A 21,917-nucleotide genomic window follows, 5' to 3' on the forward strand; every position below is an offset into this window, starting at 1 on the left:
CTCCCCCCGCCAATGCCATGAGGTCCCGCCCCCGGTTTGTGTTGTGATTGACAGCACTGTTAGGGCTCTCTGAGCCTGTCAGCCCATGATTGATTGACAATGACAAACAATAGACCAATAATATGTGTCGATGCTGGCAACACACTGCTAGCCCTCTGTAGCCAATTGGCCGGCCCAATTGGAGGGAATTTAGACAGGAAGAAGAGAAAAAAAAAAAAACAACAACATAGCGGACCAGACCGGCCCACATTGGGTCAACGGCCCACCGGGATTATGCCCGGTATGCCAGATGGCCAGTCCACCCCTGATATATGGTGAGATGCAGCATATGTAGTTTGCATCTTCATCACTAGGTGGCAGGATTGTTGTGTAGAGTAACTTTCCTTGACTCGTGTCTGAGTTTTCACATTTTTCTAGCGTAATGTCAAAATAATGTTTCTGTGTAGATCTCAGGGTTTACTTCAGTTTATATAAAAGTTAGCAAATGAGAACTGCACAAAGAAAATCCAGCATCAGAACACGTGGGAGGTTTAAATGTTTTATATGCTTTTGAAAACACACAATGTCTGCAAACAATTCCATATAAAAAACGACCATTTCTTCATAAAATATTTTCTTATGTATTTACCCCCTGCACATTAGAGCAAATGGTCACAATATTCAATGTATTTAATCAAATTAGCTACCAGAGTGATTGTTTTTATTGATATATATACACTGAATTCATATGATACACATTTACACGATGGGACTTACTGACCAAACGAGTAGGAAAGGATGCGTTATTAAACTCCCAATAAAACAGTTATTATTCATGTCCTGTCACAATAACACTAACTGCGAAAGATAACAAAAAATATTCACATGAAAAGTAAAAAAAAGATTAAAAAATTCTTCAAAAAGTAAGTTAGAGATATTTCATTTTATTTAAAACCTTCAGCACACTCCTGTTCTTTAAACTGGTTCTTTCTTCTTCTCTGGACAAAAACATGAGAGTTGAGACCCATCGACACACTTCACGTAGATTGTTAACAAATTTATGACGACAACCTTTGTCTGTTTTTCATTCAGTTTATGTTTCCTCCTTCCCTGTATCACGGTGACACAATTAATCGTCACCAAAGTCCTCAGGCTCTGTACCGGGGAGGTGATGTTTAGAATTACTTGATTACGCAGAAACTACTGAACCCATTCCCCCTGGTGGAAGGATGCCGTATGGATCAAGGAAGAACTCATTTAATTTTGGCACAGATCTGGACAAAGGGGCAGATCCAGGAATTTCTTTTATTGCAAGGTAGGGAGTCTTTTATTATATATTTCCCGCACTGATATCTATGAGTGTGTGCAATCTGGTGCAGCTTGATTGAATTTAAGGGGACTATTGGACCTTGGAAGAGTTATACGCTCTACTGAGTGCCAGTATATTGAATCTAGAACAGCACTCAATAGAGCACACACCTCCACCCAGGCCGTACAGTCCCCTTATGAAACCACAGATTTCTCCCACTCATAAACATGAATCCTCTTTAACTTGACCTTTTATTTTTATCATGATCCATGAATTATTCTCTGAGAAATCAACAACAATGTTGAAAAAGAAAATCCTAAGATTCCTAAATCCACCCTCTGAGCTGGGTCCAGGACTGAAGTTGACAAACAGTGTAAGAACACGACCTCTGTGGCAGAGGTCATATCAGTAAAAGAAAAACAGCAACTATCAAACAGTATAAAGGCGAACTGATGAGTTTCCTTAACGATGTGCAGACGACCTCTAAACTGAACAATTCATAAAAGTGACACTACAGTGTAAACACACACACACATTAACTGTGGCAGCTTTCAAGCTGTGTGTCGTGGTCTCATCATTTCCATGTGAGATAGAGAACATCTGTGAGCTGATGTTACCACCCGCTGTGAAAACCGTTTTTTTTCCCGGCAGAGGTGAATTCTCCTTCCTCAAAAACACTTGGATGTCTTAGAGGAAATTGAACATTTTACTGGCGCTACTGGGTCTTTAAATTATGATTTAAGTTTAACACACTCCTCTAGATGCAGAGAAACTTGTACATTCATTAGTGTTTTTAAAACTTTTTTTATAAAATACCACAGAATCAGTGTAATATTTGTGTAAAACCTGCTTTTCTCTTAAAAGACACGAGGTCTTCAACTGACAGCAATAACACATGAAGGGTTTCATTCCAAAACACTGTAGTGTATATTCATAATAATAATAATAAAAGACATGAAAAACCGTAATATGAATCTTATCACTCAAAAAGAATTCAATCAATTCATTGTTAGTATACAATAGTTGCAGGTATGGATGTAAAGTCTTATGTTTGTATTTAAAAAAAGAGGTTATTCTTAATTATCTAAGATTAGGTATATTTTTTTTGATATTTTATCCTGGAACAAAACTCTTCAAAACCCGTAAGAGAACATGAAAATAAAAAGTAAGTGTTGCCAAAGACTTAAAGAGTGAGAGTGACGGTGGAGGCTGACGTGGATCTGCCTCAGACCTCCCACTCCGGACACACTCAGTTCATTGTGTGGACGACCTCTGAGAAATCACACATCTCAGGGAAGAGAAGTTCCTCCTTAAAGAACAACGTTGAATCTCAGTAGTAGCTGGTGGCAGCTGGAGGATGAGCTGCGGCTCGTTTGGTGAACGACAAGATGCCGGGAAATTTATGTCGAGATAAAAAAAAAGCCCCCGAACACTGAAGCACATTCTGCTGCCGGGTCTGAAACCTCCGCAGAAATAAAAACCTCGACTTCTCTCTTTTCAAAGCTGCGACAACACCAGTCGCTGGGACGTGTGACTTGGGAGAGCACTGACTCCAACGTGTCACACAATGGCTCCATTGACTCGGGTCGACCTCCCCCAGCCCAGCGCTAGTTAACATTAAAAAAAAGTCTTCAAAAAAATGCTGTTGATTATTAACTGGGACGCCAGTGTGCTCTCGCTGAGTGGAATTTGAGCCATGCATTGATTATTCAAATCGAGCAGGGAGACATTTTTGTCTCCTCAGAATCACATTGAGCTCCAGTGTCCAGTGCACAAATACACAAACAGCAGAACGACAACACGGGTTTGTTTTACGAGGCGGCGCTTTCCACGAGGATACAGAGAGGAAGGCCAGTGGGAGAAGGAAGGCAACTGGTAAAGTCGGGGAGCAACAACAAACATCTGAAAGGCGTTTGTTTAACACCTTGCGATGTTTAAAGCGTTTATTAAAGTGGCTCAATGCAAAAATCAACGCTTAGCTACACTATGGCTCCCCCTACAGGCTGGGATGTGTAATTCGTAAATACGAGTTGTGGTCTCTTGCCAAAGAGTGAGATATGGTAAAATATTCACTTCATCGCTTTCTCCTCCTCTGTGTCTTCGGTGGCAGTAAAGTTGTGTCCACACTGACGATGCCTATTGTATCTTATAGCTAGCTGCTAGCTCTGGTTGTTGGTGCAGTTCCAGGCCTCCAGGGGGCACTGTGGCTATAATAGACGCCGCCATTATACCGGTCATAAGTTTATGTACCATCAAAATGATAATGAAGCTTTTATTCTACGGAGTAAAAACTACCTAGTTTTGCTGGAAACATCTTATTGAACGCACTTATTCTCTCACACGCCACAACGAACCTTAAGGAAGTAACTTCATGAGTAGTCTGTGATTTGTGGAAAACAATGCCTCGGTGACAAGCAGAAAGAAGTTCTTCATTTCTTTTGGAATATTTAACAACGGCTCATATGAATTCTTGCACAGTGAACGGCCTCCGAAACTAAAAAAGCTCATTGCGATAACACAATCTAGGGGCAGGGGGCACATGCGGTACATGTCCCTGCATAATGCATCATTTAATATGCAAATAATTCTCCCTAATACTTGGCAAAACCGTCAATCCCTGAAAGGTTTTTGTGACCCTAACTACTTGTTTACTGTGTTTTCACAACAAAAACAAGAATTCACTGAGATCTGTGCGGTTTAAAATTCTGCAAGTACCTCATATCTCATCAGCCGTACCACAAAGAAGCTGCAGCCACAGACACTAACAACCACATACATCAGTGCAGCACAATGCCTCTGTCTTCTGCATACAGGAAGCCTTTCTTTCTGGGAGCATATCTACTGGCCAGATGGGCTGCAGGGCTCTCGCCGGCCAAAACAAAATGGCTTTGAGTGTACTGAAGACCCCCATCAGGTCCGGGAGAAAGTGACCAGAATACTAAACGCAATCCTGAGTGCACACCATGGCTCACTTGTCAAAGTCTTCTATATAGTTTTTTCGCCCTGTTTAGCTGGACTGGAGCAAATCAGGACACGGGAGGGAAACATGGGACATATAAAAAAAAAAAAAATGCTCCACATGTAGAAACAACCACAGACAAGTTAAAAGAAAATGAATGTTTAAACAAAAAAAAGAGGAAAGGAGCATTTGTGAATCCAGTCACTTGTTGGACTGTGTGATGATCAGACTCTTCTCGTACCATGATGGGTCTCCACCAGTGACTCTCCTGCTTCTCCAGTGCTGGGTTATTCACAGAGGCCAAGTGAACTTCTTTTTGACCCTCAACAGATTGCTGAGAGGAAGGCAGTAATACAAATGATGCCACGGACACCAGATTAATTCCACAGTGTCTTGCCACAGCTGGTTGATTTGGTGACGTTTGCCAAATATCCTCACCTGGCTTGGATCTTCAGAGGATTCAGCTCCATGTGCTCTTTCCGAACGTCACACACACACACACGCATCCATCTTCCCTTTCTCTCACTCATCTGTTACCTCAGTAGAACTTAATCTGACTCCTCTTGAGTTCATCGCATTACTTCTGTTCCCTCTCTTCAAGTATGTCCGCTCCAGGTGTCTGCTAGTCCCAGATACTCTGGATTCTCTGCTGTGGAGGTCACAAACCCGTTCACGTGCCGGGGCATTCCTCCCGCCCCATCCCCTGCCCCTGCTACAGCGTTGGCTTTGGCCATAAGGTCCAGATAGTACGGGTTGTCAAAGGCCGGAGAGGTTGAGGAGCCGCAATTTGGAGGGACCAAGTATCCTGGGTTTTCCACGCTTTGACCGGAGTGCAGGCCGTTGGGGAGGCGTCGCTCTGCTCTGGAGCCTTTACGAGGCAGCGTGGAGGCACGATCTGGGATCCCCGGTCTGAAATCCTGAACCTCCTGGTTGACGTACTCTGGTCAGTCAATGGGAGAAACATCAGAACAGATTTTCAGTTCAGGAACTCAATCATACAGAAGCTACACAAATCGTTTATAGTGGTCAACTGCTTATAGTGATCACCTTGGCCCATGGGACAAACGTGATCACTATCAGCAGTTTCCACTGTGTTACTTGTGGGAGGAATCCGCCGCTCACCTGGCACAGTTTGATTATGATTGATTCCATGACTACGTCTGGGCAGCGAGTGATGAAACTGATGAGGATGAGGAAAGCCGTTCGGCCCATCTGTCTCCAGCTCGCCTTGGCTGCCGCCGGGGTACGTGGGGTCTTTGCAGTAGCGTCCAGGGCTGGCCGGGGGCAGCGAGGGGTCGTCCGGCCCCCCGTCGATGAAGACGGAGTCAGACTGGCTACCGGCCGAGGGGCTGCGAGCCAGCGTCGGGTACTGAGATGGCCAAATGCCGTTGGAGTTGCTGGCCCCTAGTGGTAGGGTGGGGTACTGGCTGCGGCCGAGAGTGCTCAGGGAGGAGTACATGCTCCGAGGGACGCCGGCGATGGACGGATCGACGTCTAATTCCTGATCTCTGCTCTGCTGGTGAGAAAAGACGGAAGATTCATGATGGATGAAAAACAGACACAGTAGTGGTGAGGACGTTGGGACGGGGCTACACAAACTCAGACCCTGTCATCCACCGCTCACCCTGTGTGACTGGTGTCTGGACGGCCCGTTGGACTGAGCCCCGTCTCCTGGCATCCTGGGGAAGAGGTTCGGCTGAGGCACCAGATACTCCTCAGCATCCAGCAGCTCCCTTATGTTGTTCCCTTCCTCCTCCATGAGCGTCCGGAAGAACTGGCTGTCCACAGGGCAGGACATGCTCATCTGCTCATCGTTCTGCAAGAAACAACACGGATGTTACAACAGCATCAAATCTGGACATGTGACAGAAGATTTCAACGAACATTGAGATACGCTGGACATGTCAATTACATCAGAGAAACAAACACACAGGAGTGAAACATTTGCAGCGTGAAACCCACGTACACATACCTGAATGACTACATAACGAGGAGGGTCTCTGGCCATGACGCTGAAATCATTCACCAGATTTTTGAACTTCGGTCTGCTCTCTGCATCAATCATCCAACCTGCCGATCAAACAAACCATCACAATGTCATTAAACTAGTGTTTAAACTACCACTACTATTGGCTCTGATGTATTAAATTATCCATTATGAAGGAAGTCGGTTCAGAGAGCATGGAAACTCTCTTTTTTCAATTTTTCCATCCTACAAAGTTAAACTTGACGGTTCAGGAACAGAAAGTGTTCTACAACATGAAAAAAACATGTTCATGTGCTGTTTGCATATTTGCCAGACCAGTAAATTATTACATTGCTTAGAACACGGAGACACAAACTGAATGCATCAACAGCCACTGACATTTGACCATGATCATGTAGACGTTGATGGTGCAGATGGGCGGCTGGGGAAGTCGTTGTCCTCCCTCCAGCACATCCGGGATTTCCCTCGCCGGGATCATGTCGTACGGTTTGGCTCCGAACGTCATCAGCTCCCAAACGGTCACTCCTGAGCAGGAAAGATACAAGTCCAAAAAGAAACACACAGCAACACGTTAGCTAACACTTGAAAGAAATCATAATTTACTGATTCACTTCATGAAAACTTGCAAAAAAGGAATATTTATCATCACTGACCGTAGCTCCAGACGTCGCTCTGATGAGTGAACCTTCTGTGCAGAATAGACTCCAGAGCCATCCATTTAATAGGCACCTTAAAACAAAGACACACCGGTTCTTAAACAATAAATCAAAATGCACCTCTCTGTTGATGCTCTTACAGACACAGTCGTGGTCTTACTTTCCCTCCCTCGGCGTGATACTCGGTCTCGTCTATGTCGAGCAGGCGGGCAAGGCCGAAGTCTGTGATCTTCACGTGGTTCGGGTTTTTCACCAGAACGTTGCGGGCGGCCAGATCTCTGTGGACCAGCCGAACCTCCTCCAGGTAACTCATGCCCTACACACACACACACATACACGCACACAGCTCCATCACCCACAAATCCATGTTTCCACAAATATACAAACTTATACCACAACAAATTTAAAAAAGAAAGATAAGGTGAGAGACCCAATCAGCAACATTCAGACACTTGTGTTTTACTAAATGTAAGTAAACTTCTAGTTGTAGTGTTTTAAGCCCTAATACGACTCTGTGCATCTAAACTAAAGACTGTGTGTAAAGATGGGAGGGATCATCGGCACAAGATGGCGTCGTCCATCTTTACATACAGTCTATGACAGACAGTCTATGATCTTAACCAGCAGAGAGATGTCGTGTTTCGTGCTCACGTACCTTGGCGATCTGCACACACCAGTTGAGGAGGAACTGGGAGCAGATGTGGTCCTTGTTCTCCCTGACGTAGTCGAGCAGGCAGCCATATGGCATCAGCTGAGTGACCAGCTGCACGGTGGAGGTCAAACAGATTCCCAGAAGACGGCACACATAGGGGCTGGCCACCCCCGCCATCACATAAGCCTCCTGGGAGAACGCAGACGACAGGAGGTTGTGAACTGTATGCACGTGTAACAGTAAGTGTTTTCATGTGTATCTGCGTTATACTTACATCAAGGATCTCTTTATTGGCTTTTGGCGAGGTGTTCTCTCGTAAAACCTTAATAGCCACTGGTATTTTCACGTTCTCCCCGTCCGGAGCCCACACTCCCTGAAACAGTTATCAAAACCTCATGAAATATGAATAACAACTAAGGCTGTATGTGTGCATCAGTGAGTTTTGTGGATTCTGTGGAAGAACTGGATCCCAGACCTTGTAAACGGTACCGAAGGCCCCTGCCCCCAGCACCCTGAGCTTCTTCAACTCCGTCTCCTTAAGGATCCGCATCTGAGCCTGATTGGGTGACGCACCACTGGGCGTCAGAGGCTCTACCAGCTGCGCACGTGGAGAAAGCAGACAACAGATAATTCAGTACGAACACTTAAGTAAATGCCATGGAAGCTGCTACACGTCTTAAAACACAACTTAAATCATCCATATTGGTGACCCATGCACACCTCATATTCTTGCAGGATCCTCCTCATGGTCTCCTTCTTCTTCAGCTTCTTCTGCCTCCTCAGGTAGAAAACCAGCAGAGCCAGCAAGATGAGGAAGAGCACCACGCCACCCACTGCAGCCGCGATGGTCGTACCCGGTCTACAAAGAGAGAAACACAATAATCTGAGTGTCTAAGTGAACATTTGTGCCAAATTTGAAAGGATTCTCTTGAGGCTTTCTTTAGAGAACATGTTCACAAGGCAAAAAAGAGTTATAAAAGATCACCACAACCTTTACCTCCAAAATCAGTTCATCTTTTGAGTTCAAGTGAATGTTTGTACCAAATTGGAAGAAATTTCCTCAAGGTGTCTCTGTCCTTTTACATTCACAAGACCAAGAAATGTGTTTTGTGACCTTGGCCTTTGACCGTCAACCAGCAAATTCAAATCAATTCATCCTTGACTTCAGCTGAACGTTTGTAGCAAATCTGGCAGAATTCCCTCCAGGGGTCCTTCAGATATGGTGTTCACAAGGCAACAAAAGTAATTTGCTAGGTCACAGCGACCTTGACCTTTTTCTCAGTGATTAAGTTACGGTGTCTCACCCTGTCCTGTTATCGACGGGGCAGCCTCTGTCGTCCGTCACCGTGCAGCTGCAACAGAGAAACATTAAGTGTGAGATTGTTCTCATTGTGCGTGCAGCGGGTTCTTACAGCTCTGCGTCTGCGATGTGCGTCCACTCACGACAGCGAGCAGTTGGTGCTGCAGGGGAGACAGTGTCCGGACGCATTGCTGTACTTCCACACAGTCTGCTGATCCTCCTTCACGCCGCTGGGACAGTGGTCCACACAAAACTCACCGTCCTGAGAGTTTTCACACTCTGTGCAATGATCTGCACCCTGAACGCACGGAGAGAGATATTGTAGAAGATATTTTAATATATTGAGTCAACCAGTGTTCACAGAGGTTACGTTACATTATGACTCAACACATTTGGATTAGGCTTGGAGTGGGGCAGGGCTAACTTCTGACAAGCAGCTGGCCGTTTAGATGAGGCCTCTTTCAGATCATATTTAGAAATGAAATCCACCGTGATCACACTGAGACATAACTCACCGGTCCATGACAGGAGGCGGAGCCGTTCAGAGGGCGACACTCTGCGTGACAGACAACGCACAAAGATCCGTCTGCGTATTCACGTATGTCCCTGCAACGAGCACAGAGGGGATTTAACACCACAGAGTTATAGTCTCAATGCATCCGACAGTGTCAGGAGGGAAAATGTGTGTCCAGAAAGGTTCTTCTTATCTTATATAAGATTGGTTTTAATTAGTTATTTGATGATATAAAAATATTAAGTTAAGAGAAAACAGGACACTTGTTTCCACATCAAGCACCATTATTAAAAAAAATTATGATTTTGTTTATGGATCATTACTAGAAACTTTCGTCCTTTGTGTATATGAACTAACTTTAAATCTGTGCCATCTTGTCCCCAAAATTATCATCACCAGTATTCACCTTGTCAATGATGTACAGTTGCTTTAGGGCACAATCTAAGCTAAAAGCTTTCAGATTGATTTATTGTGACTACTGTCAACCACACACATGAACTCATTCACCTCTTTACTATCAGCAAGTTATTAGGTTAGGTTATTTATCGGAGAACTTGTTTGAGGATTATGACTCTGTTCTATAGAACATTATCAGCCGGGTTTTTATCGACGTAGTGCAGCCACACCCTCAGAAAACAAACGCACGTACACACTTTCTTACCCCTGATTGATGTCACACTGCTCTACACACTCGGTGCCACGTTGGAAAGCTTTGCAGGACACACACTGGCCGGGGCCCGGACCCCAACAGCCCCCTTCGCATAGCGGGTGACAAATGTGTCCCTCTGCCTCTGAAAACACAGTGACAGCAGAGCATGATGCACATGGTATTTCTTACTGGCTCCTTTACAGCATTAACACTTGAATAGACTCAATGTGCTAAAATTGTTAATTTTGACCTGTCTTTATGAGAAAAGTTTTAAAAAAAACTAACCCAAAACTAATAAATCCCTGATATGAGAAGGACAGTGCAGTTAAGCAGCCAGCTTTCCCATCAATTACTAAAGCATAACACAATAACAAACATGCAGGTTACGTAAAATAAAAAGCAAAGAAAAGTATTTTTCTCTGTTGTTCTTGCTGGATTTTTATTGGAACAATAATGGGAGTGATTGTTGTATCTGGTGTTACGTACCGCAGACAGCTGCTTCCTGGTTGAGGCTGACGATGCGGTGGGGTCCCTGGGTGGGATGCAGGAGAGTCCCCCAGGGCAGTGAGTTGGTGTAGCACAGCTTGGAATTGTTGTTCAACAGCACCAGACCTCCACTGACGCTGCGTAGAGAACGCAACCCAAGAGACTGGATGTGCAGATTTTGGATGGCAAGTGAAAACACTCCCCTAAGAAAAGAAGCAGTGTTGGGTAAGTTCATATCAAAAATCATCTCCCATTAATCATTTCTGCAAGACGTTTTTTAAGGATAATTCATGGATCTTGATGAAAAAAAAAATCAGGCACAGGAGCAGAAAATACTGAGTCTTAAACGGGAGAAATAAAGAGGGAAGCCAATGAAAGACATTTTGAAAAACTCGAGACAAGATAAAGGAGCAAAGTGAAAAAAGCTATAAAAAAAAGACACATACTTTAATGACAGCAGAGACATAACAAGACTGCTTTTATAACCAAATACCAGCTTATAAAATCAGACCTTACTATATAACAGTTTCAGAGCGTACACTTTAAACTACGGCCTAGTTTTGAGCATGCGCGTTATCCCTGGATGTGAGCTGCAGGTTAAATCAACAGCGCTGGCTAATAATTAGCCTTTATGACATTGAAAGTGACCAAACTGGAACCGAACACACATCTCAGACACAGAGTCGGTTGATGAACATCAACACTGAGAGAACACAGAGAGAAACAGAAACTCTACATTGACTAATAAAAACATGTTTTTCAAGTCAACGTCTTCCTTCACACAAGTATTAACTTGCAGGAGGCTAAAATAACAATGAAACCCACTCCAGTCTTGTATGAGGAGTATATAAACACATATATATATATATATATATATATATATATATATATATATATATATATATATATATATTTCTAACTTGACAGGTGGGGAGGAAATAAGAGAAGGAAGGCTGAGCATTATGACACACGGGTGGGTAGGGCAGTTTAAGAGTCTTACTTGTAGAGCATCCTGCCTCGGATCACCTTCAGGTTCTCAAACACATTCAGGTCGGTCCACTCCTCCGGCCAAGCTTCAATGTACAAGTAACCTGCACAAAAAAATCAGACAAAGATACTAAACACTCCAGTAGAAGAGATGGAATACACCGGGTATAACATCTATGTAGTGTTCAAATACATTGAAACACGTTAAACTCTGTCCAGTACCTGTTAGCTCCTCCAGGTTCTTGAAGGAGCTCAACTGCTCCAGGGTCACACCTGACGTGTTGGTCTCCGGGTCCCTGGACAACGACAATATAGAACTTGAGTAAAACTTTCATTGGATTTGAATGTTGTGCTTAAAATTTCGAAATACTAATATACATCGATGTTTTTTTACTCTATTTTATGCCGTCCACTCAGGCCAAAACCTTTATAATATTTTAATAGCTTACTACAACTGTAATAGGTCAACCACTAAAACCATCTCTACTACTAAGTAAACAGAGAAAGGAAACTGAACTCTGAGTTCTTTGTTCCATCCAAACTTTCTTTGTTAGATCCCTCGGAAATAATTGTGCTGTTCCGGTCATGATAGCTAGCTCAGACTAATTGCTTTCTGTTCGAGAGAAATAGGACACTGGAAATTGAAGCATAAGATAAATAAATAATTTGAAAGGATTTGGCATCTCAGCCTCAGTAAATCACGTATTGACAGGTCAAGCAACTTCGTATAAAAAGTCCAGAGCACGTACTTTATATATATATATATACTGTATATATTTGGAAGGTACATCATTTCTCTCTTTTCTGTCAAACTTAATCTCAATGATAAGAAGAAGAAAAAGAAATCCAGGAGCAGTGAGACTCATCCATAAATGCAAAGGGGAGATGTGGCTCTATGGTGGTGATTCTATCTTTCAGAGCTCAAAATGTAGAGAAGTTTGATATTTGGCCGATGTATCTCTTACCGTGCAAAGCTCTGAGAGAAGAAAGCAAGACTGCCAAAGATCTTCTTGCACTTGTTGAACTCCTCCACGTTAGACGATGTTACCATGGTAATGCCGTGGTTGTCAATGACGCCTTGGTTGTCCGTACCGAGGCCATAACACACTGCAAAACACACCAGGGTAACACATGAATCATAAATCCAGACATTAATCTTAGCTGAGTGCCCAAAATGACAGCACCAGTATACGTCCATATAAACCAGGACATTATCTGCATAGAGTGAAACACAAGCTGTGTTTCATGAAACCAAAAGCAAGTGAAACAAAGAGTCCAGCCTGGGGCCTCAAGCTATTTTGACAAGTAGAGGAAATGCCACCAATTAATCGTATAATTCTTTAAATCGCATTATTAAACTCCACTTGATAAAATCCAGCAATCCCTCAGGTGTAGAACTGGATGAATGTTGCACTTTCTACGATACATAAATTATCTAAGTTATCTAAATCTACCAATCCTTATTCATGAGATCAACCCGAGTCACAACAAGGTTATGCAGGAACAGGTTAGTCCACTTTTAACCATCGTCAGCGCGCAATGAATCTGAACATCAGTACATGCAGCAGAAAGAATCTATATCATCATCTATAACATCATCAGAGCGGCATTAATATGAAACCAGGGTTTTCTCCTGTTGGACTCCTGGAGGAATTGTACCTTTGGGACAGTCTCCTTCACATGTTGTACAGTTCTGCGTCTCGCTTCCATCAGGGTGGGTGATGATAACTTCCTGGGTCAATATGGGACAATTCAAAGTACAGGCCACATCCTGAGCCAGGTAGTTATCTAGAGACAGGGAGATAAAGGAAGGGAACAAATTAAATTATAAATGATTAAATGTGAAGCTGGTAGCCTGAGGTCTTGCAGAAGCATTTTTATTCCTAGACTGAAGTTTGTGTAAATCTTGAGAATGATCACCAAAAAATAATGAAAGTGTCTGTTATCACCAAGATTCACTACAAGAAACACTGAATCATAAGCTGCACAGTGGCCACGAGAAGAGCAAGAGAAATTCTCACAAGGACAGGTCTTGATGCAGGTGGCTCCGAAGTTGAACTTTTTGTTTGGGTTGGGTTTGGACTGATAGGTGAGGGGGTCGTAGATCGTAGGTGGAGGACAGTCCTTCTTACACACACCGCTGTCGTTCAAGTGACGGCAGGCCTGGAGGGAGGAAGAGCCAGGGAACACGTTACTCAAGAAAGGTCAAAGGACTGTGACATCACAGCATGCTCGTGTGTATGTGTGTGTAGAAGTGTGTGTGTTCTACCAGGCAGTCGGAGTCTTTGGGTCCCGTGCATCCAGCAGCACACTGCGTGTGACAGCAGTCGTTGGACAGAGGACCTTTGCACCGCTGACAGCCAGACGCACAATGGATACGAGTCACTTTGAATAAAAAAGGGAAAGGTTTTCACTGCTGTGATTCTTCCAAATGTAAAACCAAACAGCGTCACGTTCATGCTGTGCACTTCGTTTTAACTCACGGGCTTGGCAGTCCTGCGCAGTCTCTCCCCAGCAGTTTTTCCCACATTGAGAGGAGCAATCTGGACCTGCACCAGGAGAAATAAAAACAAATAAGGAGGGTGAAGAATCACACGATTTAACCAGAAAATACAAGATGAAGGGGAATACTTAGAATCAGACATACGTCATTACCATTGAGCCCAAAGCCCTGATCGGCTTAATCTCAGCTACATGCCCAGTATTTAGCCATAAAACAGGTTTTGGGCAGTAAGAGGTTTAACAAAGTTATCAGAACTTTATCCATGATTACAATCTACAGAATAACTGTCATTACAACTCTGATGTTCCCTCAATCGTCAATTATCTGCTCACATTCAGAGGCTCGAGCCTGCAGTCGGTGCTGCCTGCTGTTATGGGTCTGCTCGTCCATGGTGTCCCTCCAAAGGATGTTCTCAGGGTCTGGGAAGCACAGCTGAGGATTCCCCCAGATGTACACACCACCCAACAGGATCTCTGCAAGGGAGACAAAACATGAGAAAACTCCTCCTCCTCCTCTTCCTCACCTTACAAATCTTCCAATTAACTGTGTGTTTGTTGACGTTTAATTTCCCTTAAATGTTCTGAAGCTGAAGCTGAATTTATTCCGACAACCAAATATACGCACAGTCCACACTGGTTTTTCAACTCTAAGCTCTACTATCTTAATTATCTGACCTGTGAGGCTACGAAGCCGCAGTGTCCTGAGCCCCTGTCCGTTCAGAGTGTTATCCAGCACGGCCAAGGTGTAGCTGGAGTTGTACTTCTGGCTGCCCCGAATGATCCGCAGGTTGTCCAGAGGCACCAGATCCACCGACACGTGGGCTACGAGTACATAACCCTGCACCTCCACGATACCCTGAAGAAGAGAGGCGATGAGACCAGTGATGTAGCAGAAGGAGGTAGATTGAGTGAAAGCATCCTCGAGAACAACAATATACCTGCAGGAAGGAGAGGTCGGGTTTCCCATGAAGGTGTGTAATCTCCAGGTTGCCGTGGACGACCTGGCAGCCGGTGTAGAGCAGCCTCAGGGTCTCGTAGTGGTTTTCCAGGCTCGAGGGCAGGGTCAGCTTCATATCTGTACCCAGGCATACTGCAACACACACACGACCCCAACTAGGTATAAGTGCACACACAGCCATGTGTCAATACCGTCTAATTTAAAAAAGGTCTGTCCAGGGGTGTTTGTTGGATCAACTAACTATGTTGCTGGGAGAGGAACAGCTAATCTACTGTTCTACACCGGGACCTGATCCCAGATAAGCAGCAGAAAACAGATGCATGGATGGATTTGAAGAGGTTATGTTTTTGTTTGTTAGCAGGATTGCGCAAAAACGACTGAACCGGTTACTACGCGCAGTGAACAGTAACGACTTTATGGACAACAGCCCGAGCACAACTGCGGGAGGAATATATATTTTATTCTGTAATGGCGAGATGGGGCCGTTACAGCTCAGCAGAGTAATGTGATCTCCGAGCGCCCTCCTAGTTTGCAGTTTTTCTCCATTTCAAATTCACGGAAAATAAATATCTTTGGGTTTTGGTCTGTGAAGGAGCTGGAAGAGCCCGAATGACCGTAAAGATATTTTGTGACTGTTTACAAGAGGCCTTGAATGTGTTCTTGTGAAATACAAACCGCATGCACTGCCTCGGTCTGTCTCTTAGCACGTATGATATATTTTCCACTGGCAGCAGAGAGCACAGATTCCCCACAGTGGGTCACACACAGAATTACTCTCAGGGTCACACAGCGTTACAATTCACGGGGGGGGGGGGGGGGGGGGGGGCTTTCTCGCAGACACATAGCTCCCATGCTTTAGCAGGGAGTCACACAGTGGACGGTCCCTCCTCTGCTGAGGTTATAAATGACTTCCTCTGGCTTCCTTCCCACAGTCAATAGTCAACCCCCACGTCTCCCGATTGACCCCCCCCCCCCCTTCCTGTGTTATCTCCTTTCAGAGAAGACGAGACTTGCATCATCCGAGGAACAGGAAGTGGAGGAAGAGGATTTTCACGATACACTGAACCTCAGGTGTGTTATGGTCTACTATGCAAGTGTCCGTCCAGAACTCCAGTCATTTACCAGCCCCTTGCGTTATTGGGTCATAAAGTGTAAATAAGATCTGCATTCAAATCTGACAGTGAGCTTCTGCGGCAAATGGCTCTGTGATTACTGCTGCTCTCGCTGCCAAAAATACACACCCCGTCGTCGCAGCTTGTGTCAAATATCAAATCAAATGACTAATCACGGCCTCCTTCTGCGATGTCATCATGGAAAAACTGTTTTACACGCGAAGCCAAGTGGGAAGGCAGGATTCCAATCTTGAAAATCATTTTTACTAAGACAGAATATCGCAACCAAAACAGAAGCCGGCTTCCTGAAAATCGTACAAACCACCAAACACACAAACACACAAACACACAGACACACATTTCCAGTACTGGGGATTAGGTAAATGTGCCGTAACAGAAAGCACAACAGAGTAGATTTTCCATTTCTAAAAAGTGTGTAAAGCCAGTTCTCAGCTTCCTCTCCTCTAATTCCCTTCCCTTGTTTGCTCTCCAAAAGTCTCTCAGCAACGGCAGTATGTGTCTCTGTGTGTGTGTGTGTGTGGGGGTCTTTGTGTGTGTGGCCTTGTGAGGAGCTGCCCACCCCTTCATCCCCAAGGCCTAAAATACTCTCTCTCTTTTATCACTTACTCTGCCGTCGTGTCACTGCCCCTGCCCTCACATCGTTTTATTTCCTGGTTCAGAGCCAAGTTATCTCAACAGTCCCCCTTTATTCACCCAGTCTGTCAGTTTCCCTCGGTCTGTGAATTGTTGCCCAACTCTTTTTGTCGGGATCTGCAAAATGTCATTTCACAGGAATGCGTGTCTTCACATATCTCAATGATGACACACGTGTACGTTTTTCCACCGGTGAGCTAAGAGAGGGGCCAAGCTCTAGTTCAGTGTCTTGTCCAGAGACATGATGGATGCCCCTGACCCTCCAGGTCATGAGACGATGCGGGTGTCCGACACAAACACACACACACACACACACATAGACACACACAGCTGAACATACCGGCTGAAATTTAAATGTTTGTCAAATAGGGAAGAGAGTTACAGAAGTTGTCAGACAGAGAACATTTGATTACAGTTTCAGAGAGGTGGTTGGGGGCTGCTAAAGTTCCTCTGTCATTCTTTATCAAACTATGTGTAGAGACACTACTCTTGCTTTAATTCCGACTCTCCTCTGAAACAGTAGTTTAACATTCGATTGCAACACCTTCTGGCTTTCGTGATGCATCTAGTTAGAATGCATCAGGCAACTCATCTGGTCAATATCAGCTGATGAAGTTACTGAACAGAAAGTGGATTGTTCGGTCTCTGTTTCGACACATGTCAGTGTGAGAGGCAGGGAACTCCTAGCTGCTCGCTCGGGGAAGGAGTGCCACTGTTGACTAACTGGGTGATTTACAATGTACTGTGGAGCTGCAGGACAAGTGAATCATGAATCCTTGCAGGTGGTTCGGAGGAATTTCTTCAATATCAGCTGGTTTGGAAACTAGAGCTGTAATAAGTAATCCCTGCATATAAAAAGATAGCAGGATTATAAAGAAAATAAATTAATTGAAAGCACGGCCTCGTCTTTGCACTTTCCCTCCCCCGATTGTTAACTGCTTGAAGCCCTTTGCTCCCTGTTTATGATGTTGGACACACAACTTGTTTTCATCATCACAGACTGTAACGTCTGCGAATGAACAGTAACTGATTTGATCTTGATCAGCCGAGGAGAGAAAGTGTTGACGGTAAGACGACTGTGACCTCCTGTACCTTGTGTGCTACTCGAGAGCGACGGAAAAACTAGAAGCCAGCTTGACGCCACACCTGTGTGTGTGTGTGGCAGCGTGCCAATGAGCAGAGGGAGTGTGTGCATGTGTGTTTACCAGTGAGAGCACGGTAACAAAACATGATGGCAGGGATGCTTCTGCAGGAGTGAAACTAGAAGCATGGTGGAAAAGTCTGCAGAGCAACACACCACAACCGTCAATAAGATCCTCCGGCCTCTGCTCTCCTCTAATGGATCAGATTCCCTCAAATCTCAGCACAAATAGAAGAAGCAGAACCAACAGGACTCTCTCAAAGTGTATTAGCTCTCAGATGCAACAGGTCCGTCCTGATTCGAACGCAGAGCTAATCCTCGCACTGGGTCTTGCATAAACTTCAAAATTCTCCCAACCTCCCCGAACACATTCTTTCTTCCCCTCCACTGTACGGCAGAGTGAAAGAAAACAGGTATTGCTCAACAGACAAGCAGAACAGGATCTGTGTTGTTCTGGGGAAGCAGACGTGAACTGCTCACTCTGTCACACTGTCATGAACAGACAACAACAACTTACACACATCACCACTCTCCTGCGCTCTTAGTCTGCTGCAGTTTGAAAGCGTCCGTGCACGGAAAGTGCTGAAGAATTAATAAAATCATTCAATTCACGTTTCAAAACTAGGTGCAAAGAAGCGGAGATGTGATGGAAGAACTAGAAACACTGATACATTGAACTCTACAGTGATAGCAAGTGTATTAAATGTTTCTTTTCATTTTAGCACTAAAGCTAAGCAGAAATGTCCCTTTAATGAACCATTTGATCTACTTTTTGTGGTGAATAACCTACGATCTTTTACACTTATATAACAAATTATTATTCCAAATTTATATTTTTACAATCAGGCATTCGGAAAGGGTTCCAACAGACTCAATGATAAAAATCAGATGAGCATTTAACTGAAATGAAGTGTATCGGACGTTCAAACCAAGTACGTCACAATTAAATGAAATCAAAAATTAAAACAAGATCAGAAAAAGAAATAGTTTTGAATTTAAATATAAAACTGTGATTTCTTCTACAGATTTGTGTCGGGAGGAGACACAAGGAAGTGTTGTGTGTCTCCTGTGAGGCGGGTGGAGGCCCACCGGCCCCTTCCTCAGCTCAGAGAGTTAGATCACTAACACGCAGGCGAGACTGTGACTCACGGCTGACTGCGTTAACCTGGCACTGAGGCCGATTCAGTAGAGCTTAATCACTTCATCGTGGGTTCAACTCAATGGGTGAACCGGAGTGTGACAAAGGGCATGAACTCTGCGGACACTACACACACACACACAGGGGCAGGTTGCTAAAATAATATTCCAACCACCAAGGAAGGAAAAGCAACACAAACACTGACCTTTGGAGTCATACACTTGTCGGCCACAAGTGTGTGTGTTTATGCGTGTGTGTGTGTGTGTGGGTGTAGGTGTTTGTGTGTCACTGACATAACAGTTCCTCGTAAGCAAACGTAGGACTGTTCAGATTTGTCCGCGTGTTGCTTAACTCGTGGTTTAATGACCAATCAGAGCGCTCGCACTGAGCTGATGCTTCACAGATCAACACTGTGGAGGAAAGTGCACCGACCTGTTCCCACGAACAATGCAGATGTATTTGGGAACTCACCTCACCTGTGACTGTTGGCTGTGTGTGTTTGTGTGTGTTTGTGTTGGACGCTGCAGCTAATTACAGCCACGGGACCTTCACTACACTACGTCTCTGTCGGTTTATTAGTAAACAGATCTTGAGTTAAATATTCCCTGATGGAGGTTGATTGCCAAACTAAAGCCTGGTGGTATTTCATGTTATTACACTTTAAAAAAAATCCTTTGTCTCCTCTCTCACTAAACTGTCAAGTGCATGTCAATAAAGATTTAATGGAAAGAGGAATTCTCTGTGTTGTTCAGGTCAATATTTTTGCCGTCAGCTTTCTCCATAAAAAAGCTTTTAAAAACGTCTGAGTGGGTTTATTGATATTCCCCCTAATAGTTTTGTATCAATACAGAAGCCAGTGCACCCAGTACGATTATTAACTGGGGCTACAACCAACACTGATGGAGTTCTCCTTGACTATCAAGTCCAAATCTTTCAATATTACATTATTGTAATGTAATGGAGTAATAAAAAGCAGCAAATAGTCCCATTTGAGAAGCTGCAACTTGGCCTGAATGATATTATATCAATATATTTTGCTCTTGAGTGAAGGTTGTGGTTTTAAACTCTTCTTTATGAGCAGAGAATATTGTGTTTACACAATGCAAGAACAGTATATTGACGTGTATTGAACCTTTATTTGATTGCTATTGATGACAATTATACTGCTTAACTATGTTATACTAGTATATGTTTACGTTTATTATAAATGAGGAGTTAGAAAATGCAGCAAATCCTCACATTTGAGAAGCTGTGAACATCAAACGTTTATCATGTTTGCTTTGAAATAACTGTTACACGTAATCAGTTGTGAAAATATGTTCTACATCAAACTATGGACTGAAAATATCTATAAATACAGAGTAGATAAGTAAATAAGATCCACAATTTAGTATTTTATCAAATCTTCTGCTTATCTTTATTTTGTTTGGTTCAATCTCCTTTGCCTCTTTTAAATCTCTCTTAAAAAACACTTTTGACTGTTTTAATCCTTTTATATTGTTTTATCATCTGTTACATGTTTTATTTCTGTATCTGTGTTCTTTGTAATTTGCCTTCATTGCATCGTGTAACTTGTGACTTTGTTGTGAAAGGTGCTCTAAAAAATAAAGTTTGTTATCATAATAATAGTTTTATCAACACTTGCATAATAAACCCTTTCTTTCTTGTTATTGTTATGATTTGTGGACCGAGCCAGTAAATATGCACTTGTTGCACTTTCAGTTTAGCTCTGATTCCCGGGCAGCCTCTCCAGCTCCAAGTGGGACAAGTGGCCCCTCTGTGAGACAATGTCCCCTTTGGAGCCAGAAGTGAATAATTGACATCGTCATGATCCTTGTGGAACAATCACTGCTCTGTGGCTGTTGTTGGTTTGTTTTTGTTGACGAGCTCAGAAGACCCAGCTTCATGTGTGTGTGTCTGTGTGTGTCTGTCCTGCAGCTGAGAGGCAGCGTGTCTCTGCTGTTCCTGGGGCAGTTGTGTGTGAAAGTGTGACAGAGAAGCTCCAGAAGCTCCTGGGTGACAGTGAAGCTCGAGTGAAGCTCCAGAAGCTCCTGGGTGACAGTGAAGCTCGAGTGAAGCTCCAGAAGCTCCTGGGTGACAGTGAAGCTCCAGAAGCTCCTGGGTGACAGTGAAGCTTCTGGAGCTTCTGGGTGACAGGTGAAGCTCCAGAAGCTCCTGGGGGACAGTGAAGCTCCAGAAGCTCCTGGGTGACGGTGAAGCTCCAGAAGCTCCTGGGTGACGGTGAAGCTTCTGGAGCTTCTGGGTGACAGTGAATCTTCTGGAGCTTCTGGGTGACAGTGAAGATCCAGAAGCTCCTGGGTGACGGTGAAGCTTCTGGAGCTTCTGGAGCTCCTGGGTGACGGTGAAGCTTCTGGAGCTTCTGGAGCTTCTGGAGCTTCTGGAGCTTCTGGAGCTTCTGGGTGACAGGTGGCTCTTCCTCCTCCGGCCGCAGCGGGGACTGGCTGCTCGGGACCGGGGGAGCGAAGGCAGCGGACCCGCGGAGGAATGCGGTCCCTTGGCCAGAAATATCTCCTCCGGGCCCCCGGCTCCACCGCAGATATCCCCCCCACACGTACCCAGCCCACATGTTATTATTGCTTCGTTTCCCCCGGTAAGTTCCCCTGTGAGTTTCCCTGTGGAAGAGCCAGAGGAGCCATGGAAGTTTACCCACCTTCTCTACCCCAAGCGCCCGGGACTCCGAGCAGCACGAAGCCGACGAACAGCAAACTTCTCACCGCCTCCATCTGCCCCGAGCCGCCGCCTCTAGTCCATGTTCCCCGGCTGGAGCTGCCCGACGACGAGCCTCGGAGCTGCCGCTTCTCTTTAGTCCCCAGGTTAAGTTTGGAAGAAGTTTCCAGCTCGGTGCGTCGCGGCTCTTCCAGACGCACGGACTTCCTCCCTGCGCTGCTGTAGTGAAGCGTGACCGCGCGGCGC

The 21,917-nt window shown here is 44.5% G+C and overlaps 1 protein-coding gene across 2 annotated transcripts; it reads right to left on the reverse strand.

Moving 5' to 3' along the window:
- Window positions 1-525: 525 nt before the first annotated feature.
- On the reverse strand, window positions 526-21,917 carry erbb2 (erb-b2 receptor tyrosine kinase 2). 2 transcript variants are annotated; one of them, XM_061095152.1, is made up of 27 exons: window positions 21,655-21,917; window positions 14,919-15,070; window positions 14,656-14,836; window positions 14,314-14,454; window positions 13,962-14,027; window positions 13,748-13,863; window positions 13,500-13,641; window positions 13,138-13,266; window positions 12,444-12,585; window positions 11,701-11,774; window positions 11,492-11,582; window positions 10,492-10,694; window positions 10,018-10,147; window positions 9,358-9,448; window positions 8,986-9,140; window positions 8,847-8,894; window positions 8,263-8,401; window positions 8,018-8,140; window positions 7,817-7,915; window positions 7,546-7,731; window positions 7,051-7,206; window positions 6,888-6,963; window positions 6,613-6,759; window positions 6,220-6,317; window positions 5,872-6,063; window positions 5,370-5,760; window positions 526-5,187 (listed from the first exon to the last, which is right to left on the reverse strand). In XM_061095152.1, the coding sequence occupies exons 1-27, from the start codon at window positions 21,725-21,727 to the stop codon at window positions 4,844-4,846; spliced, it is 3,885 nt and encodes a 1,294-aa protein (XP_060951135.1). In that variant the 5' UTR covers window positions 21,728-21,917; the 3' UTR covers window positions 526-4,843. The 2 variants fall into 2 exon arrangements, with proteins under 2 accessions (XP_060951135.1, XP_060951134.1); XM_061095151.1 differs by having other exon boundaries at window positions 5,370-5,763.

This window comes from Limanda limanda, chromosome 21, assembly GCF_963576545.1.
Source record: "Limanda limanda chromosome 21, fLimLim1.1, whole genome shotgun sequence".
Taxonomy (NCBI): Eukaryota; Metazoa; Chordata; class Actinopteri; order Pleuronectiformes; family Pleuronectidae; genus Limanda; species Limanda limanda.

What these genes read in the sequence shown, in the direction of transcription:
- erbb2 (XM_061095151.1), bottom strand. Translation starts at nt 21,727, where the DNA reads ATGGAGGCGGTGAGAAGTTTGCTGTTCGTCGGCTTCGTGCTGCTCGGA. An exon ending in CCAGGAAGCAGCTGTCTGCG is followed by an intron (nt 10,148 to 10,491) that starts GTACGTAACACC and finishes CTGTGTTTTCAG; the next exon opens with AGGCAGAGGGACACATTTGT. An exon ending in CCCGTCGATAACAGGACAGG is followed by an intron (nt 8,402 to 8,846) that starts GTGAGACACCGT and finishes CTCTCTTTGTAG; the next exon opens with ACCGGGTACGACCATCGCGG.